This window comes from Thalassophryne amazonica, chromosome 16 (assembly GCF_902500255.1).
Source record: "Thalassophryne amazonica chromosome 16, fThaAma1.1, whole genome shotgun sequence".
Taxonomy (NCBI): domain Eukaryota; kingdom Metazoa; phylum Chordata; class Actinopteri; order Batrachoidiformes; family Batrachoididae; genus Thalassophryne; species Thalassophryne amazonica.
The window spans coordinates 60076352-60098851 of NC_047118.1; the positions used below are offsets into that span (position 1 = coordinate 60076352).

General features: G+C 40.9%; 1 protein-coding gene across 1 annotated transcript in view; it reads left to right on the forward strand.

Moving 5' to 3' along the window:
* lmtk2 (lemur tyrosine kinase 2) overlaps nucleotides 1-22500 on the forward strand; it is an 82875-nt gene that overhangs the window by 40915 nt on the left and 19460 nt on the right. Inside the window, exons 5-11 of the mRNA XM_034191374.1 lie at nucleotides 5336-5477; nucleotides 10859-10943; nucleotides 11203-11324; nucleotides 12894-13043; nucleotides 13189-16237; nucleotides 16853-16985; nucleotides 17066-17320. Of these exons, the coding sequence (XP_034047265.1) occupies nucleotides 5336-5477; nucleotides 10859-10943; nucleotides 11203-11324; nucleotides 12894-13043; nucleotides 13189-16237; nucleotides 16853-16985; nucleotides 17066-17320 (3936 nt within the window). The remainder of the gene's footprint in view (nucleotides 1-5335; nucleotides 5478-10858; nucleotides 10944-11202; nucleotides 11325-12893; nucleotides 13044-13188; nucleotides 16238-16852; nucleotides 16986-17065; nucleotides 17321-22500) is intronic.

The following is a 22500-nucleotide window of genomic DNA, read 5'->3' on the forward strand; positions in this document are numbered from 1 at the left end:
TGTATGTGTGTATGTGTGTTGTATACTATGTTTGGTTGTATGTGTGTATATGTGTGTGTGTATGTATATGTGTGTGTGTGTATGTTGTGTGTATATATATGTGTGTGTGTATGTGTGTGTATATATATGTGTGTGTGTGTGTATGTGTGTGTATATATATGTGTGTGTGTGTGTATGTGTGTGTATATATATGTGTGTGTGTGTGTATGTGTGTGTATATATATGTGTGTGTGTGTGTATGTGTGTGTATATATGTGTGTGTGTGTGTATGTGTGTGTATATATATGTGTGTGTGTATGTGTGTGTATATATATGTGTGTGTGTATGTGTGTGTATGTGTGTGTGTGTGTATGTGTGTGTGTGTGTATGTGTGTGTGTGTGTATGTGTGTGTGTATATATGTGTGTGTGTGTGTATGTGTGTGTGTATGTATGTGTGTGTGTGTGTATGTGTGTGTGTGTGTATGTGTGTGTGTGTGTATGTGTGTGTGTGTGTATGTGTGTGTGTGTGTATATATATATATATATATATATATACGTGTGTGTGTGTGTCATCATGTTGCCTGTACAAATGTCATGGAGACATTTCAAGTCCATTAAGCAACAATAAACAGCTGACATGCGGGTTAAAACAGTGTAACAGCTGTTTTAACCCGCATGTCAGCTGTTTTTTTTTTTAAGGGATTATTCAACATTAATTCTCTCTTAAAAGTTATGGCATTTTATGACATTTGAGAAAGTGTACAAGATTAATACTGATTATATATTGTTCAAATTCAGCTAGACGTCCATGTAAATTGGGGGTTAAAACAGCTGCCCCACACACACACACACACACACACACACAAAGTACTTTCATTGAAAGAACACAAAGCAAACGATAAAAAAATAACATTCCACTCACCCCAGTGTAAAGGTTTCCAAATAAGTCCACAACAAAAACAAGCCTTCACGCTCATGCGTGATTGCAATTGCGATCCCCAGCCATGGATCACTTCACTCGTATCCACAGACAGCCATTTTCAAATTACACTCGGCCAGAGAATGCCCAGATCCTCTTGCTATCAGGTTCTGATCGGACATTATACGCACTGGCGTGCACATAGTCTGTTATAGTTATTAGAGTCCATTATATCCTGAAAATAGTGTCTTCTGAGTTTTACCAATACGTGACATACATCTGTGTGTCCAGGCATGTCTGTGATCACAGCAGCAGCAAACCCAGCAGCTGTGACAAACAGCAGCGTCACCACACTTTAAGTTCCAAAATCCAAAAAAGTTAACAGTTTCGGGGTGAAGTGTGTCGTCTCCTCTGTAAATCAGAGCCGCTGCTTTCAAAGAAAAGTTCAGAAACTTCGTTATCGGACATAACCACATTCGTTTCCCCTCGATCTTTCTCGGTGTGTGACGTTTCTGTTATGCTATTAACTTCACCGCACGCAGAGAAATGCCGAGAGTTGCTGAGTGCGATATTTTCCGGAAATGCATCCGTTTCCTCGCTCTGGAAGAGGAATAAAAAAACATCAGAAACCACTAATTATGAGCGCATGTGCACAGGGAGACTTACAATCATGAGTACTTTGATGTTGTGTTGCTAACTGGGACATTAAAACACATGCAAAATGTCCATTAAGTTATTTTGTCTTATAAGTTATCTGGGAGGGGTGGGGGCGGGACTTGAGCAACATTCCATAGTAGTATTTGTTGGATCGTCATTTTTATTCATAACTCTGGCTTGTGTTGACTGTACAGTTAGCTGTGGTTCGTACAACCCCTGTCAAAAAATTATGGAATCACCGGCCTCGGAGGATGTTCATTCAGTTGTTTAATTTTGTAGAAAACAAGCAGATCACAGATATGACACAAAACTGAAGTCATTTCAAATGGCAACTTTCTGGCTTTAAGAAACACTATAAGAAATCAGGAAAAAAAATTGTGGCGGTCAGTAACGGTTACTTTTTTTAGACCAAACAGAGGAGAAAAAAATATGGAATCACTCAGTTCTGAGGAATAAATTATGGAATCACCCTGTAAATTTTCAGCCCCCAAAACTAACACCTGCATCAGATCAGATCTGATCGTTAGTCTGCATCTAAAAAGGAGTGATCACACCTTGGAGAGCTGTTGCACCAAGTGGACTGACATGAATCATGGCTCCAACATGAGAGATGTCAATTGAAACAAAGGAGAGGATTATCAAACTCTTAAAAGAGGGTAAATCATCACGCAATGTTGCAAAAGATGTTGGTTGTTCACAGTCAGGTCTGTCTAAACTCTGGACCACATACAAACAACATGGGAAGGTTGTTAAAGGCAAACATACTGGTAGACCAAGGAAGACATCAAAGCGTCAAGACAGAAAACTTAAAGCAATATGTCTCAAAAATCAAAAATGCACTACAAAACAAATGAGGAACGAATGGGAGGAAACTGGAGTCAACGTCTGTGACCGAACTGTAAGAAACCGCCTAAAGGAAATGGGATTTACATACAGAAAAGCTAAATGAAAGCCTTCATTAACACCTAAACAGAAAAAAACAAGGTTACAATTGGCTAAGGAAAAGCAATCATGGACTGTGGATGACTGGATGAAAGTCATATTCAGTGATGAATCTCGAATCTGCATTGGGCAAGGTGATGATGCTGGAACTTTTGTTTGGTGCCGTTTCAATGAGATTTATAAAGATGACTGCCTGAAGAGAACATGTAAATTTCCACAGTCATTGATGATATGGGGCTGCATGTCAGGTAAAGGCACTGGGGAGATGGCTGTCATTACATCATCAATAAATGCACAAGTTTACGTTGATATTTTGGACACTTTTCTTATCCCATCAATTGAAAGGATGTTTGGGGATGATGAAATCATTTTTCAAGATGATAATGCATCTTGCCATAGAGCAAAAACTGTGAAAACATTCTTTGCAAAAAGACACATAGGGTCAATGTCATGGCCTGCAAATAGTCCGGATCTTAATCCAATTGAAAAGCTTTGGTGGAAGTTGAAGAAAATGGTCCATGACAAGGCTCCAACCTGCAAAGCTGATCTGGCAACAGCAGTCAGAGAAAGTTGGAGCCAGATTGATGAAGAGTACTGTTTGTCACTCATTAAGTCCATGCCTCAGAGACTGCAAGCTGTTATAAAAGCCAGAGGTGGTGCAACAAAATACTAGTGATGTGTTGGAGCGTTCTTTTGTTTTTCATGATTCCATAATTTTTTCCTCAGAATTGAGTGAGTCCATATTTTTTTCCCCTCTGCTTGGTCTAAAAAAGCAACCGTTACTGACTGCCACAATTTTTTTTCCTGATTTCTTATAGTGTTTATTAAAGCCAGAAAGTTGCCATTTGAAATGACTTTAGTTTTGTGTCATGTCTGCGATCTGCTTTATTTTCTACAAAATTAAACAACTGAATGAACATCCTCCAAGGCCGGTGATTCCATAATTTTTGCCAGGGATTGTACTTGTTTATTCACAGATCAGACATAAGGCTTGTTTTTGAGGTGTGGTGGGTAATGTTCTTTCATTAACAGTCCTGGAGCTCCCTCAAACTGGACTCTGCCACTTCCTCTGTGGCCTCCACAATTTAAAAAAATCTCTCACACTTTTTCCACATTGTCATTATGGGGTATTGTGTCTGCAAGTTTGAGGGGGGAAAAAAAATTAATTTAATCCATTTTGGGAAAAGAGTGTAACATGACAAAATGTGGAAAAAGTGAAGCCCTGTGAATACTTTCTGGATGCACCGTATCAAGCAGTCACCATGTGTAAATTAAACGTTCTTCAAACATGCCTTGTATAAGGTTAGTGGAGTGAAGGAATAGTTTGATCATTTTGTGAGCTGGCTCATATTGTCAACAAATCAGAGGATCATGCTCAGTTTGCATTTTTCTGTTTCTGTGGATGTTCTTTTCCCCTTCTGCCATATCTTGAACTCTTGTCAAAAGTATGCTCTATGTTATTGAAAGGCTCTTTAACCTTTTTTTGACAGCCTAAACTAGAGGTCAACGGGTGATTTTCTGCAACACTTTGATTTGATAGTGCATTCCCACTAAGCAGTGCACAGCAACTAGTCTCTATTCACACTGATCATCAACTGTGCATATCAGTGCCACTCTTTCAAAAGCTCAGAGCTGGCACAGTGGTAACAGCCAGCATCAATTCTGCTGCAAAGCAAGTTTAAAAAATGTATATTTTGCTCTCATTTGCTTCAAATATGCACCAACAAATATTACTGATATAATAATAGTAATGAGAATACATGTATTTTTAACAACTTAAACATTTCAATATTAGTGAGTGTCCTAATTTTACTACTCTAATGCTGTGTAAAGTGGAAATGATGTGACATATTAAAAGACTCTGTTTACTTAAAAAAAAAAAACCTGCTTTTTTTATATCCAGATTGTGTTGGAGGATCAAAAAATTTGCTTCAGTATTTCAAATTTTCCCCGAACAGGTGCCCCTGCCCACATCGGGTAGGCACTTTGGATCTCGCTTTGCTTGGTCATACGACACACACTTTCTCATGTTCTACATAACACCCTGATTGTAGGATTAGCAAAAAAATCTTTTAAAGTTATTGATTTATTTATTTTTTTACATGCCAATGGTTGACAAAGTGTCAGTGCTCTGGGATAAAACAGCCCCATGGCTAAAATGATTCCTCATGGCATAAAAATAACTTAATTTTCATTGCTCCAATTACTTAACGGTTTTAGCCTCAGATTCTTGTCTTATCTTCTGGTAACTGTAATGTACCTCTGTGATTTGTGGATAATCTTACATTCCCAGTTGGTGTGTGACTGACCTTGCCTGACCCACCCAGGATTTACCTGACTCTTTCCTTACGACCACCTCAAATGTAATTAAAGTTGACATCTAGTATTTCCAAAGAACCTTATTGTGCATCACATTTATGCTGCCATGGCAACCCCAAATACTCATTTAAAATACCCATCTGTTTTTTAGTAATTTTTTTTAAAATCAAGTGTAGTTAAAGCTCCCTTTTTTTATTATTTTTTTTTTCCTTCTCAAGAGGTATCTTGTTGTTTTTCTTTCCTCCACACATTGCTTCTGAAGCACAACCTGAGAGAGTCTCAGTTCTAGATCACTGAGCTGGGCTCTTTATTTATAAAACCCTGTGGCACAGCATACTGGTCCGTTAGACAGAGATACCCTTATTTGGTCCTTCCACTCATCAACTTTGACAAGTACTGAGGAGACAAGGTACAGGAGCATTTGCTGCCCCTGTGTGGCAGGGTCTGCACATTGCATTTAACTCATCAGATGTCTGTAGTTGATTACGTCTGAAAATGAATTAATTCTGCATTGTGTTTGTGTTTGCAGGGGGATTTGCGGGGTTATGTGTCTAAGCAGGACTGGATGCTCAGAAATTCTGAATTGTTGCTGCTGCAGAGGATGGCCTGTGAAATCGCTGCTGGTGTCACTCACCTTCATAAACACAATTTCTTGCACAGGTATTTCAAAACTGTCCAACACTACAGCACCTCAACAGACTCGCAGATTTTATGTCCAGTAAAATGAACTTGTTTGAAACTGTTAGTTGGGGGGTTGGGGGTTATTTTGCACTCAGGTGCCAGAGTGCTTTTCCTTCTGATGAATGTTTTATGTTGACTAGTTGCACAATTATCATTGTTAGCTAGTTATTCAAACTGAAAAGTCAGTTTTTACTTTGAATGCTGAAAAGTCAGTATTTATATTGCTTGATTTTTTTTTTTTTTTTTTTTTTTCTGCAGTTTTCCTGGAAATTAGTTGAACATTATTCTGAAATGGAAAGCTGGAGTCAATACAAAATGTGCAAAGACTTTTTTAATAAGAAAAACCTAAGTACTTATGGGAGGGACCAAAAATGATACATTTTCTATATTTGGGATAGCTTTATGACATTGTCTGATGGACCAGTTCTGGCTAATTAATTTGAGACATCTGTCTTGCATCCCTGACACTGAGCACATGTTGTGCTGTTCTCCAGTTTAAGCAATAATTTCTGTTTTATGTACACTACATGCGACTGTTGTGTTTATTGCTGCTCCATTGTCATTTGAACCTAATTATCTTTAAATGGTATTTTAAGTTTGACAAGGTTCAGCTCATCAAAATTACAGCTTGAACCTCTTTGTATAAAAATAGATGCAAAAATAATTTGGATTGGATTGTTTTTAAACAGTTTGGTTTATGACAAAGTATGACCTCATATGGCAGGTAGGCGGTCTCAAACCCCTAAAGAAATGACTGTCAAGCATTCAGCCAACTGTAACCTTGTTCTCCAAAAATGGTGTATACAGCAGAGAGACCGTGTTTGATTTCAGGGTTACCCCGACAAGTACTGGATCTCTGGCTACTCGCAGCCAGCGGGTTACTAAGGGTGTTGGGGACGTGTGGCTTGGGTCTAACATACGATGCTCAGCTCATCAGCCCTACTTTGCATGCTCAGAATAAGCTCAGATGGTTCCAATTACACAGCTCGCATGCATTGCCACAGTGTCAGCTGGCCGCTGATGGCGGGGGGGGGAGAAGAGAATGATGATTCTGCTCATTGCATGTAAAAGGATATTCTCATATTAGATGGTTGTTTTTATTATTTGTTTATTTAAATTCATGTTGAAACTCAAAGGGAGTCCCATAGGTTTCCTTCCATTTGGTCTAATGTAAATTATCATAAAAGTATTTCAGTGGCACTTTAGTGTAACCTCCAAAAAAGAAGCGGCTGCACATATCGACTGCTTGTGGCTGCGATCTAGCAGAACTGAACCCAATAATGCAGTACTGCCAAACATCAGACCTCTGGACAAATGCTCTATGGGCTGACTTCCAAACCTGAATTATAATTTATTGCTGGCAATGTTGCTACAAAAAGCACCTATAGGGAGCATATACTCATTCATAAAAATGAAAGTGTAATGCAGGTTTTGGCTACAGATTATTTCAGTAGTAAGATGCTCTTTGAGTCGAGCGGGAGGGGCTCGTCTTCACAATCATGGAAAATTGAACCTTCATGACTCTTAATGGCACAGTTATTGATAGATGCGCTTTTGAAATTGGGATTCAGGTTTTCAGTTAGTATTGGTCATTTTTGAGTATTCAGTGGGTTTTCCTATTCCCTTTTCGTACCATGACCACCAGTTTTGAAACCCCCCCAAAAAATATATTTAACTATATATTTTTAAAAAAATTGCTTTTCTTACAAATGGCCCATTGGTGTACAATAATCTTCATAGGAGAATTTGATGTAGCATCACTTCTGGGGATATCTTGCAACCACCATACTCCATAGTGTTTACACAGCATTTTATCAATCAGCATCACAACGGACAGTGGGAAGTAATGCATTGTTTACAGATACACAAATAGGGAAACAGACATATGACCCTGATGTTTCACAGAATTTCAAAGGATTTTATGAGGAGAAAGCAGTAGCTGAAAACGATTACAGTCACAGGAAAGCATTTGGAATGGAGTAGTACATATAATTCCTCTGGACTGCAGATCAAGTCCTGATGCTGCTTGTACACGTTCTGAAGAAGTAGTCCTGGTGTGTCCAGTTGGTGTGGGTGTGATCACTGCTACGCCTCCGATTAGCCTTGTAGGGTTAAGCTCTGCGGCTCAGATGTGTTCTGCTGTTACTGTATGCTGGGCCGTCTGCCAGCAGCAGAGGACAGTGGACGGAGGTTTAAAATAAATCTCCATTTATCTTAGTGTTTTCAGCAGCTCTGACTGTAGATGGGACATGTTCATACAAAAGCACTAGTGTCAGCAAATCTGACATTAGACGAGTTACAAGTATGCTGAAGCTGTCCACAGGGAATTCTGTGGAGCTAAAGGCAGACCAAAGCCTGCGTCCTAATGTGCGTCTCGATGTAAATGAAGTACCATATGTCTTCCTAATGTGCATGGTAGACAAAGTGCTCCCGACGCCCTCTTCTGGCAATCCCACACCTCTGGTGATGTTTTACCAATTGATGCCGCAGTTTCATCACTAAATACACACACACACACACACACACACACACACACACACACACACGGTGCATCCAGAAAGTATTCATGGCGCTTCACTTTTTCAACATTTTCTTGTTACAGCCTTATTCCAAAATAGAGTAATTAAATAAGTAAGTAAATTTATTTTTCCTCTCAAAATTCTACTCACAACATCCCATAATGACGATATGAAAATTTTTTTTTTTTGAAGTTTTGAAAATTTATTAAAAATAAGAATAATAAAAAAGAAAAATCACATGTACGTAAGTATTCAAACCTACTTTGTTGATGCACCTTTGGCAGCAATTACAGCCTCAAGTCTTCTTGAATATGATGCCACAAGCTTGGTGCACCTATCTTTGGGCAGTTTTGTCCATTCCTCTTTGCAGCATCTCTCAACCTCCATCAGGTTAGATGGGGAGTGTTGGTGCACAGCCATTATCAGATCTCTCAAGTGATGTTCAATCGGATTCAGGTCTGGGCTCTGGTCAAGGACATTCACAGAGTTGTCCTGAAGCCACGCCTTTGATATATTGGCTGGGTGCTTAGGGTCATTATCCTGCTGAAACATGAACCAAGTCTGAGGTCAAGAGTGCTCTGGAGCAGGTTTTCATCCAGGATGTCTCTGTACATTGCTGCATTCATCTTTCCCTCAATCCTGACTAGTCTCCCAGTTCCTGCCACTGAAAAACATCCTCACAGTGTGATGCTGCCTCCACCATGCTTCACTGTAGGGATGGTGCCTGGTTTCCTCCAAAGATGATGCCTGACATTCACACCAAAGTGTTAATTTTTGTCTCATCAGTCCAGAAAACTTTATTTCTCATGGTCTGAGAGTGTTTCAGGTGCCTTTTGGCAAAATCCAGTTGGGCTGCCATGTGCATTTTATGAAGGAGTGGCTTCCATCTGGCCACTCGACCATACAGGCCTGATTGGTGGATTGTTGCAGAGATGGTTGTCCTTCTGGGAGGTTCTCCTCTCTCCACAGAGGAATGCTGGAGCTCTGACAGAGTGACCTTTGGGTTCTTGGTCACCTCTCTGACTAAGGCCCTTCTTCCCTGATAGTTGAGTTTTAGACGGGTGGCCAGCTCTAGGAAGAGTCCTTGTGGATCCGTACTTCTTTCTTTTACGGATGATGGAGACCACCGTGCTCACTGGGACCTTCAAAGCAGCAGAAATGTCTTATGGTCCAGTCACACAGCACTTAACGAAGGGTGACGAAGACCTGATGAAACAAGAAATCTGGACCTTCACTGACTGTCGTGGCATCATTTAACCTTCGCTGACTGTCGTGGCATCGTTTAACCTTCGTGCAGCCTCGTTCCTGCAGCTGGCGCTTCGTCAGGATTTTTAAACTGTTGAAAATTTTGAACGAAGGGCAGTGAAAACCTCAATTCATCTGTGTCTCGTTTTGCTGTCGTTCTTGACATTTTTTAAGTGTTTGTGTAGTTTTTGTAACGTTATTGTTTAATTTGACTTCGTTGGAGCAGCTGAACGTTTTCACACAGCACAGAAGCCAGTTTGTGAGCGCTGAGGCTGCTGCTGCGTTCATGTACATCAGAAATTACAGGGCAGACTCAGCCTGCTTGCTTGGATTTTTTTGATCTGTGTGGGGGGGCAGCTTCAATGGGCTCAGGCACCTTACATAGGCCAAAATTAATCTTTTGTGTGGATATAATTAATTATTTTGCCACAAGCAACTGTTGAATTTGAAACAACAAAAAGTTGTGTAATTTCCGACGGTACTTGCATGCAGCATCAGTGGCAGCAGGAGCTCCTGCGTGCGCTTATTATTTTTATTAAATATAACAATCTGAGCGTAAGAATGACAATCCAATCCTTCTGTACATGTGGCAACAGGTAGATGAATCAAAATGATGATATAAAGAGCTGTTCTGGAAGGAACAATTCACATCGTGGATCAGTGATCAGCTGGTGGAATAACCGCACGAGTCAATGTGCGCGTTCACGCGCACTGATTAATTTACTGTTCTGATATATTCAATCATCTTTACACTTATATTTATATTTATTCTCCCTTTTGACAGTTTTGTTATAAATAAATATATATGGCTTACAACATAATACTGTGATACAGCAGTGACCACGGCGCACTTTTATTTATTTATTTATTTATTTATTTATTGGGGAGGAAGACGGAACGCGCAGCCCATCAACAGACAGTGTGGATTCTGATAATGATGGACATGATCCCTCTTTTGTTCTGGACGAGGAACCAGAGCAGGTGGTCCATTGACATGCACACAGATCTCCACAGATTCTGTTTGCAGTTTCTCCAGGACTCAGGTGCTATGAGCTCCGTCCCAGTGCCGAGTCCTGGAACACAGAGACGCAGACACACACTGCTCCAGCTGTGGCTCCACGTGCGTTTCGTCGAGATCGTGAGCTTCGGTTTTGTTAATTTCCTCTTTCGTCCCTTTTGCGCTCTTGCTTCGCAGACTGTTCGGTGATAAAAGCTCTTTCGTCCACCTTTTCTCAACGAATTGTGACGTTTTTTACTTTTTCCCTTCGTTCAGGAATCATCGTGTGCCGTGTGACTGGGACAGTCAAGAAGACTGCGAGTAATGTCAGTTCTTCTTCAAAAAAAGTTATTGAATTATCTGTTTCTTGAATTTCATTCATATTCACCCCGATGTTTGATGTAAAATCAATCTCTAGATGCTGATGAAAATGAGCAGGCTGAATAAACAAGTGTTTGTTTGCATTATGAATAGACAGGGAAAGAAATGGCACCCTCTGAATGTAAGCTCCATGACTGCTACGTGATTTGGTTGTTGGAGATTTGTACTTGTAAATAGCTAAATGTCATCCTGACATTCATTATTTGCTCATCTTGTAGTGATTTGGCTCTGAGGAATTGTTACCTGACTGCGGACCTTACCGTCAAAGTTGGAGACTACGGAATTGGACCCTACAGATACAAAGTAAGCAGACATATATGGAACCATTTTCAAATGCGTGTACTGTACTATGCAGGGATCTGAGGGATGACTAAATGTCTACTGTTGCTTTTAAAAAAAGGAACCCTCTAAATATTAGTTTTCTATTATGACCTATGGGGAAAAAGAAAATCAACATTGTTTTATTTTTTAACACTACTAAATAAATTTCCATATTTGTAGATTAGTTGTGCTGAAAGTAGCTGAAACTGTCTGAAAGGAATGCTTTGCTGTGTTACTACAGGAGGATTACATCATCACAGAAGATGATATATTTGCACCCCTTCGCTGGTTGGCACCGGAGCTGGTGGGCGAGCGCCATGGAGGTGTAATTACTATGGAGCAGACCAAACCTAGCAATGTGTGGTAGGTTTCAGATGGCTGTGTTTCATTTTCAAACACAACTCGCTAAAGCTCGGACATGTTCAAAAATTTCGAACTTATGTCTAAAACGCACCAGATGGATGTATATTATGTTGGCTTATATTTATATTTCAGTCATTCTATACCGCTTTCTGTCTCATTTGTCTTAGGTAATGGCTATTTTTACCCACACCCCCTATCTTTGAATGTTTTTAGAATTGACATTTCAGAATGCAGTCAACTTGGGTCCCCCTCCCCCTTTTGTTTTTTTTTATTGTATGTATTTTTTTATTTTTTTATGCATTCATTTATTTTTCTAGGAGCAAGTTCACAACGTCTCCCCAAAAGCACACGTCTTGTTGAACTTTGTAATAATATATAAACTTAAAAATATTAATGTAGAAGTGCATATCGACTCACCATCTGAACCAACAACTTTTACAGAATGTTTATTTTTCTTTTTATAGATAGTCTGTATTATCCAGATCCTGTGGGTCATAGAAGTCTTTGGAAATTTACTTGTGGACCATTCAGAAAAGTGACACTTCTTGTAACCCAAAAGCAGTCGTGTGACTTTTTTTTTTTTTTTTTTTTTTTTTTTTTGAGTCCTTGAAGTGTATTTTTAAAATTACATTTTTTTATATCTGTGTCTTCTTTCCCAAATATATAAAATCTTAATAAGTGGTTTTAGTTCCTGTTGCTGATATGTCAAAAATACTCTATAGATCATTTGTCCGTTTTGAAAATGGGTGCTAGCTGTGTTCTTTCAAGGGGCACAGCAGTTGGGCCGTGAGACACGCTTCTGGGATGGGCACTTCCCTCATTCAGGTATTGTATAAGGTATAGTCGATTAGCCTGGCTGTGTAATGAAAATCAACACAGTGCCGCTGATATGTAAACACAGGTCTCCAGGTGACAGTGAATCTGGTCCATGTTTAAATATATATTTTAATATTAAATGGATATACAGAAAGTATCAAACTCTGATGCAAAGTGATGTAGCAGTTCACGTTTTGTTAGTGTTGCTTTTGTTTACACTATGTGTTGGTGCGGCTATCATTGCAGCAATGAGGCAATTACATGCCTCGTCACATTCTTTGACATGATGAGGAAAAATATAAAATAGACACCGTTCAAAAATTTTGGAAGCATCACTTATGGTAATGTCTACCAATATGCATCATGTGATGAAGGTAAAAACATTTGCAGTTTATGATTGGTTTAAGATTATGCAGGTAGCAGAATGGGTCAAAGATTGTGGTTTATCACTCAGCCAAACTGATTGATTTTGGTTTATAGATTTACATGATCCAAAGGATAACACGTTAAAGTGAAAAATGCTTATTTCCAGCATGGTCCTTGGGGCCCTTTTTGGGGTCTCGCCAGTTTCTCTGCATTCCACCGTCCCATTTGACATACCTGTAAAACATTTACTACGCTAGTTTGACTGAGGGACAGAAGGGCACTTCATAACTAATCTGATAAAATTACACAGCTTCTTTTCAAGAAACTGGATCTAGAAAGCCTTTGTTGTTGTGCTGCCATTTCCAACAGTTACTCTTTTGCACACAGGGCCTTGGGGGTTACATTGTGGGAGCTCTTTGAAAATGCTGCTCAGCCTTACCCACATCTGTCTGATAGAGAGGTTCTCAACCACGTTATCAAGGAGCAACAAATTAAACTTTTTAAGCCACAACTGGAACTTCCCTACTCTGACAGATGGTGAGTATTTGACCATGACTCATGTATCTTTGAATACGTGTGAGGGACTTGTTAGAACACACAGAAAGATGGAAGCAATGCCCACAAGTTATTAGGCTTTATAAATTGTATATTGTGTTAGTAAGCATCACCTGTGTACTTGCAGGTATGAGGTGCTACAGTTCTGCTGGCTGTCCCCAGACAAGCGGGCCACAGCTGAAGAAGTACACCGCTTGCTCATCTACCTGCGAATGCAAGGACAGAAAGACATGGAGGAAGATTTTGAACAGCGTTGGGATGCTCTCAAGCCCAACCCTTCCACAAGGCAGACCACTGTTAGCCACTCCTCTTTCCCAATTTTAGAACAGTTTGCAGATGATGCCCTGCGGCAAGAGATCGATGAAGTTCTTACAGTCACTGAAACTAGCAAAGGTCTTAGCTTTGAATATGTTTGGGAAGCGGCCAAACAAGATCACTATGACGGCAGCCACGGCCGCTCAGGCATGGATTCAACATTGAACTACCACAGCATGTTCTTCCCAGTTTCCACTGAAGACATCCAGGCACATTTTCCAGACCCTTTGGTCAGAACAGCTGGTATAGAAGCTGCTAATACACCTTCAGGAGTTCCTGGGATTTTGCCAGTGTTAGATGCTCAGAAGCCAACAAATGACAGTGAGTACTACATACAACTAGAAGAGAAAGGAGAGAATGCTGTTGGAGAAAATGAGAATAGGATACAAAAATTGGATTCAAGTGGCCAAGAATTTGTTGTCCTCCAAGATGTCCATCTCGATGAGTCAAGCACAGATGCAGATTTTTTCCACCAAAGCATTGATTCAAAGGATTCCTTTCTACCAGATAGCCACATTTGGTCATCACTAGAAAATGACAGCCCGTACCACACCAACATTTTCACAGAGGGGGAGTCCAAACAAGAGGACTCTCCATTATGGAGACAAAGCTTTATGGAGCTTCCAGAACGCAACGGGAACTCTTTCCATGAAGGTGCCTCATTAGATGTTCAGGGTGTTGAAGCAGATAAAGGATTAGTGGATTCTTTTTTAGGGGATTGTCCAGGAGCCACTCACCTGCAGGTCTCTGTGGAAGGGGAGAACTCAGATGTGATGAGGCTTCTGGACAGCAAGAAACTAGCCGACAACTTGAATTTTTTGAATGAGCAGTGTCTGTTAAATGATGGATCTGGTTCATCCCGTCCTCACCAGAGTTTCCTTTCACCTGGTGTAGCTCACGAACCAGAGGAAACATTCAAAATGAGTTCTTGGGACAACTTTGAAACTTCTGGCAGCTTAAATGAAGCAGTAACTTTTGTAAAGCCCATAATAAGTAGCACATCCTTCCAACAGGAACTTTTAGATTCTTCAAATATCAGCTTGGAGGTCTTTACTCAGTCTCTGGCAGAAAATGAAACACTGGTGCCTTCCATTACAGTGGTCACAGAAGATTACTCAAGCAACCAACTGCTGGTTAAAACTAATTCTTCCACTGAAGACCTCGGTCTACTGCATTCTTCGGACAGAGGTACAGACTCTGGTTTTGATTCTACCTCAGAGAGGTTTGAGATTATTCATCAAATTGATAGAAACACTTCTGCATTCTCTGAAAGTGCCAGTATGGACTCGTTGTGCACAGTTGCCAAAATTCCCAGTTTGGGAGATGATTCTGGTGCATCAAACACCAGTGTCCAGCCCACAGGAAGTAAAATGACTGATAACCTGGAAGTCTACCCGTTGTCCCTGGACGTTGACATTAATGAAGACTTGACAAACAATGATCTGTTGACTGATTTATTTGAGGAGGCAGATGTAGAACTAGAAACCACTCTTTCTGACCATGAAGAATCCTTTATCGATACTAATGGTTGTCCTCTTACCAAATCTTCCCTTCTTGTTTCTGGGCCATCTCTGGATCAGATCAGCCAGGACAGCCTATTGGAAGACAGCATGTCCACCACTCTAACAACTGTAGATAACTCGGCTGAGACACCAGACTCTATAGACTCTCTTGACATCCATAGGCTGGGAGAACAAGTTGAAGAGCTGAAAACTCAAATTGTGCACGACAGACTTCAGCCCCCCTACAAGATATCAGACAGCGGATATGAAACTGAGAACCTGGAGTCTCCGGAGTGGAATTCTCAGCCCAGTGTTGAGGACAGTTCCCCAGTGAAAAATGGCATGACTGTTGCTAAAGAAAAACAAGAGACCGGAGAGTTGACAGCATCTACAAATTTGGTTCCACCAGAAATAATCATATCGGAAGTAGAGGGTGCACTGGTTTTTCTGAATGAGGACCCCATTGAGGGTGAGCAGTCAGATCAAGTAGTTCCTGCTGATGAAGCACTCACAAGCGGCAATTACAGAGACTCTGCATACTTCTCAGACAACGAATCAGAGCCTGAAAAGAAGTCTGAAGAAACCACTACTGCTGTTGAGGCTGTATGGATGAGAAGCTCCACTGATCCATTCAGCTGTGATGTTAGTGAGCCGTCACAGGATTTTAGTGTCAATGTAGTTGAAACACATGAGCAAGAATCTTCACAAACTGCTGAATCACAAGCTGCTGTTGTAGAGATGCCTGTTCATGTGGTAGAAACATTGCCAGAAGCAGATGTAGTTACTATGGAGAACTGCAAAATAGAGGTGAAACAGTGCAATAGTGGTCACAGCGAGGAGGAAAATAAATGGGATCTTTCCAGCATTGGAACGTCTCCTGAACAACCAGTGTGCCAAACCTCACCCCAAGATTTGGACCCTTCAAAGGCCCTCTCTTCAAAGGTGTTGCCAGAGAGCACACTTCATGCAAAACTAACCAGGACCTATGCCAGTGACTGTCTTCTTAAAATTAAAGAACCAGACATGGAGGGACGATACCTGGGGAGGCGGGATGCCTCTGTTATAGATCGGCAGGAGGATGGCATGGATGCAGATGAGGAGGACGAGAACAGCGATGACTCGGATGATGACCTTTGTGGGTATCATCTGCACAGCAGCTCCGACAGCGAGGATGACGTCGTTCATGGGGTGCCGCTTATTATCTCAGACGACAGCAAAGCAAACAACCTGAAGAGCTTGTTGAAACCCACCACTCTGAACATAGATGCGTCATCTCCATTTCCTGTGAGGTCCAATGCCGATAACTCCACAAGAGCAGTGTCCTTCTTTGATGATGTCACTGTCTACCTGTTTGACCAGGTAAAAATGTTGATTATCGTCCTGTTTGTTTTTTATGCCTCGTTCAACATAGTTGGCTGACATTATGTTTTCATTGAGTCTGTCAGTAAACTTTGTTTTTGTGCGTTATTGGAAAAAACACCTTGTTTGATTGAAAATATTGCTTGGTGCTGTATTGGGGGAGGTTAGAGAATGGTTCCTTTTAAAAATGGAGGGGGGGGGGCATTCTTTCATAATCCAATATGGCCATCATGAGCGCCATCTTGATTTTTGTTTCTGCTCAGAATCTGAAGAATGTGTCATGTGATTGAAACTGTCTTGGTGGTGTATGAGTTTGGTGGGGGTTTTTTGAGCGGGGGCGCAAGAAGTATAATTTTAAAAAAGTGTTTCAATACACCATATACCAGTTATGCAGCGGCAGTCCTTTGCTATACATATCACCCATATACCATCTTTTAAGACCGCTTCAGACTTCATTATCTTCTCTACTGTAAAACTGTAGGCCAACTTCACATACGAGTGGGGGCGTATCTAGACCCACTTTGTTGTTGCCTTTTTTTTTTTCTTTTTTGGGGGGGTGGGGGTGGGGGGTACTTCAGAGTGTGCTTGCGACTTATGCAGTGTTTTCTACTTTAGGAGACTCCCACAAAGGAACTAGGTGACCACTCCTCAGGGTCCAACAGCCAGGCACCAGAGCTCAGCAGCACAGTACCTGCTGCTAGCTACCTGAACCGATTCACTAACTCTGAAAGCTCCACAGATGAAGAAGGTAACATCACACTTGCCAAATGTCCACAGCTGCTGAGCTCCAGCTTTACCTGTCCTGACCTGGTCATTAAATTCCTACAGGCGGTGGCTTTGAGTGGGACGATGACTTCTCCTCGCATACGCCTGCCTTCCTGCCCAGCACAGATACAGACCTACTGTCTAAGGCCAAGTCCTCGTCTGCGGTGTCTTCTTTTTCGTCTCCACCCTCTACAGTTGGGCACGTGCTGGAGTCTAGTTGGGCTGGCTCCTCAAACTACTCCCGTTTCTCCATCTCACCGGCCAGCATTGCAAGCTTCTCCCTCACACATCTTACAGATTCTGACATTGAACAAGGAGGTAAGTTGAATACGCAGGCTTTGGACCTGTGTATGGGGTTCATGCTAATGTACAAAAGCATCATTTTAAATCTCGGTCCTGAAGGCTACAAGAGACTTTTTGTTTATGTGCCGTGGTCCAAAGGTGTGGTGGCCAAACTGTTAGTGCATTTGTTTCCAGAGCAGAAAGTTCCTGGTTCAACACCAGCCCTGCCCATTTTCCATGTAAAGTGGAGTTAACATCAGGAAGGGAAGCCGGTGTAGAGCTTTTGCTAAATCAACATGCAGGTCCATAACAATCTGCTGTGGTGACCATAGACTGTATATATAATAGATGGAGCCTGCATGACGTCACCCTTTGGTTTTCTATAGAGGCCCAGAAGAGCCCAAATGAAGCCAGTGTCTGGGCTACATTCTGTATGGTGCCATGTTCACAGAAGCTAAATGTCAAACTCATTAATGCATAAAGGGGTGGAGCGTAGGCGGATCTACGTGTAACAGAAGATGCCTCAACATGCCCCTCTCAGAGGCTGAGACTTAACTTCCGTTCAGATGTCTATTAAATCATATTTTTGGGGATTGCATGGTGATTCTCCTGTTTACTTTGTTGTGGACATTAAGAGCCTCAAGTGGCCATTCACGGTACTGCACTTCTGTGTCAGCTTAAACGTCAATGGGCTCAGGTTGGTGACCCAGAGTGCTAAAGGGAGAAACTGAAGGAACTTAATGTGGGCCAGATCCTCAAACGTGACTTCCACTATAATCCTGCCAACTTTTTCTCAGTAATAATAATAATAATAATAATAATAGATGTTGTGTGACAAGTGCATGATGCCATCATGTCATTATGGACCAGAATCAATGAGGAGTTTCCAGGACCTTCTATGTAATGAATTAAATCTGGTGTTTAACATGATGCAGACCACCTAATTATTAGACTTGGTGGTGAGTCCTGTTGACGTCTGCCTGATGACTGACACCATGCTGTGGTACAGCGCGATCTTGTCATAGGCCAGGAGGTCCGTCTGTCTGTCTGTCTGTCTTCTTCATAATCTTTGTATTTTACATTGATGGAAAATGGAATATTAATGTAAAAAGAGATTTTTAAGAGATTCATTTATGAAGTTTTTGGCACACTTTTCCCCACAAGGCAGGAGCGGCGATTGGGTAAAGATATGTTGTTGATGGCTTTACACTTAGTGGTGTGTTGTACTGGGATTATAATGGTAATGTAAATTTATATAGTGCCTTTCAAAATACTCAAGGACGTGACTTCTGCGTGGTGTCTGGTTTGTTTCATGTTGCGTTTCACCCGGTATAATTTTTTTATTTATTAAAAAAATAATAAACCACTTATTTTTGTACTAGCAGATTTCCTGCAGATAAATCCACTCTAATCTATCTGAAGATTCCCATAATGAAAATACTTGAAATATATTTAAAGTAATTTTTTGGAGTATGTTTGAATTTGGGTGGGTCTGTTATACTGCAATGCAGCTTACATGCTGAAACATGTTACATTCATTAATAATAATCATAATAACCTCATCTTGGCCTTTCCCATGAATTAATGCACAAAAGAAACTTCAATAATAAAAGTATAAAATACAGAAAATCCTAAATTATCGGTCTGTTTTCTGTTGTTCAGACTGTATCAACTAACATCCACTGTGTTGTCAATTATGTTTTCATGTTCATTTAGGCTATATTTCTAATTTAAAAGTCACCACCAGAGAAACACTTGTTAGTGTGCGATCCTCACGCAGGACAGAAGTCTGAATTTTACTCTGGAGTAATTACATCCGCCAAGGACTTAATAAAATCACCTGCATTTTTTTTTTCTGTCTGTTAGCAGGATTACGTCAAAACTACTTCATGGATTCTCACCAAATTTTCACCACAGATACATATTAAGCCACGGAAGACACCATAAAATTTTGGAGGTGATCCAGATTCTGGATCAAGGTTCACTTTATATAGGCTTTGATGGATTACGTCAAAACTACTTCACGGATTCTCACCACATTTTCACCATAGATACATATTAGTCCATGGAAGACACCATTAAATTTTGGAGGTGATCTGGATCCGAATCCGGATTCTGGATCAAGATCTCACTTTATATACGCCTTGAAGGATTATGTCAAAACTACTTCACGGATTTTGATGAAAATTTCCACACAGATACATATTAGGCCACGGAAGGCTCCAAGTTTTGGAGGTGATCTGGATCCAGATTCCGGATCAAGTTTCACTTTATATAGTCTTTGAAGGATTACATCAAAACTACTTCACGGATTCTCACCAAATTTGTATCACAAATAGATATTACGGCATGGAAGACTAAATTTTGGAGGTGATCTAGGTCCAAACTGGCGGACGTCATAAATCTCTGATTGCTCTCGTTTATATATGTTTATTTTCTCTTCAAGACACATTTTTTGAGAGGTGTAACTTGTACTTAAGTAAATACTGTACATAAAACCTCTCAAATAGCAATAGCTTAGGCATCTCATGCTACACAGAAGACATTGTTCGGTTCATATTTTTGTGGACATCTTGGTTCTGGAGGAATCCGTTTTTATGCAGTAGCTGCCGTCAGCCACTTCACTGTGAGACAAAGTCTAAATGCAAACTTAATTTTTTCATTCAGCATTTATGAATTGATTACATCTCTTATCATTCCCGCTGAATGAATTTACTGTGCAGTGGATTAAAGGGTTTTTTTTTTGTTGCGATATCTCATGCCTTGTTATGCACAATTGATGGTGTCTCATAAATCTTCACTCTGTACAGATTTGAAATCACTGTATGCAGTGTTGCTATTCAGCTGCCATCTCATCCATTAAATTTTATACTGATTCATATAAAATGTAAACTTTTGTTGTAAGTCGGTGGCCTCTAAACTCGAATGGTCGGACTGATCTCACACTGGGAGAGTAATTCAACAACAAACGTGGGCTTTGATACACTTTCACAGTTAGGTTCATATTTTGGAAGAAAAGGTAAATTCACAAATTACATTATGCTACCAAAATTTCTGTTGAAAATAATCCAGTCACTCGCTTCAACTGCCTAGGACTTTGTTCAGCTCACACATAGCAGGCTGAGGGGTGTGGCAATGCTTCGGCACTGAGGCAGAAGACTACACCCTCAATTACACAGATCATGAAACTAGAGTGACAGTCTGTAGACACATCTTCAATGCTCTTACTGAGGAAAGGAAATTGTTTGCCAAAATCTCGCGGTACATGACCTCATCCATCCTCCCTTCAAAACGATGCAGTTGTCCTGTCTCCTTTGCAGAAAAGCACCCCAAAAAATGATGTTTCCACCCCCCACGCTTCACGGTTGGGACGGTGTTCTTGGGGTTGTTCTCATCTTTCTTCCTCCAAACACGGTGAGTGGCGTTGACACCATAAAGCTCTATTCTGGTGTCATCTGACCACATGAACTTCTCCCATGCCTCCTCGCTGGCGTGAGCAGGGGACCTTGCTGCCCTGCAGGATTTTAAACCATGACGGCATCGTGTGTTACTAATGTAATCTTTGTGACCGTGGTCCCAGCTCTCTTCAGGTCATTGACCAGGTCCTCTCTTGTAGTTCCAGGCTTTCTCAGCATCATCCTTACCCCACAAGGCGAGATCTTATATGGAGCCCTGGACCGAGGGAGATTGACAGTCATCTTGTGTTTCTTCCATTTCCTAATAATTATGCCAACAGTTGTCTTCTCATCAAGCTGCTTGCCTGTTGTCCTGTAGCCCATCGCAGCCTTGAGTAGGTCTGCAGTTTTGTTCCTGATGTCCTTAGACAGCTCTTTGGTCTTGGCTATGGTGGACAGGTTGAGTGTGTGAACAGGTGTCTTTTATACAGGTAATGAGTTCAAACAGGTGCAGTTAATACAGGTAAAGAGTGCAGAATAAGAGGGTTTCTTAAAGAAAAATTAACAGGTCTGTGTGAGCCAGAATTCTTACTGGTTGGTAGGTGTTCAGATACTTATTTCATTCAATCAAATGCAAATGAATTATTTAAAAATCATATAATGCGATTTTCTGGTTTTATTTATTTATTTTTTAAATTCTGTCTCTCACAGTTGAAGTGTACCTACGATAAAAATTACAGACCTCTCCATTCTTTGTAGGTGGAAAAACGTGCAAAATCAACAGTGGATCAAATACTTATTTTCCCCACTGTAATCATACTGTGCAGTCGTACCATGTATTCTGCATATGGTTTTGTGTCCCGCACTGTTTTTGTGTGTGTGTGTGTGTGTGTGTGTGTGTGTGTGTGTGTGTGTGTGTGTGTGTATATATATATACATATATATATATATATATATATATATATATATATATACACTCAACAAAAATATAAACGCAACACTTTTGGTTTTGCTCCCATTTTGTATGAGATGAACTCAAAGATCTAAAACTTTTTCCACATACACAATATCACCATTTCTCTCAAATATTGTTCACAATCCAGTCTAAATCTGTGATAGTGAGCACTTCACCTTTGCTGAGATAATCCATCCCACCTCACAGGTGTGCCATATCAAGATGCTGATTAGACACCATGATTAGTGCACAGGTGTGCCTTAGACTGCCCACAATAAAAGGTCACTCTGAAAGGTGCAGTTTTATCACACAGCACAATGCCACAGAAGTCGCAAGATTTGAGGGAGAGTGCAATTGGCATGCTGACAGCAGGAATGTCAACCAGAGCTGTTGCTCGTGTATTGAATGTTCATTTCTCTACCATAAGCTGTCTCCAAAGGCGTTTCAGAGAATTTGGCAGTACATCCAACCAGCCTCACAACCACAGACCACGTGTAACCACACCAGCCCAGGACCTCCACATCCAGCATGTTCACCTCCAAGATCGTCTGAGACCAGCCACTCGGACAGCTGCTGAAACAATCGGTTTGCGTAACTAAAGAATTTCTGCACAAACTGTCAGAAACCGTCTCAGGGAAGCTCATCTGCATGCTCGTCGTCCTCATCGGGGTCTCGACCTGACTCCAGTTCGTCGTCGTAACCGAATTGAGTGGGCAAATGCTCACATTTGCTGGCATTTGGCACGTTGGAGAGGTGTTCTCTTCACGGATGATGCGAATGAGATGTGTTGCACTGCATGAGGCAAATGGTGGTCACACCAGTTACTGACTGGTATCCCGCCCCAATAAAACAAAACTGCACCTTTC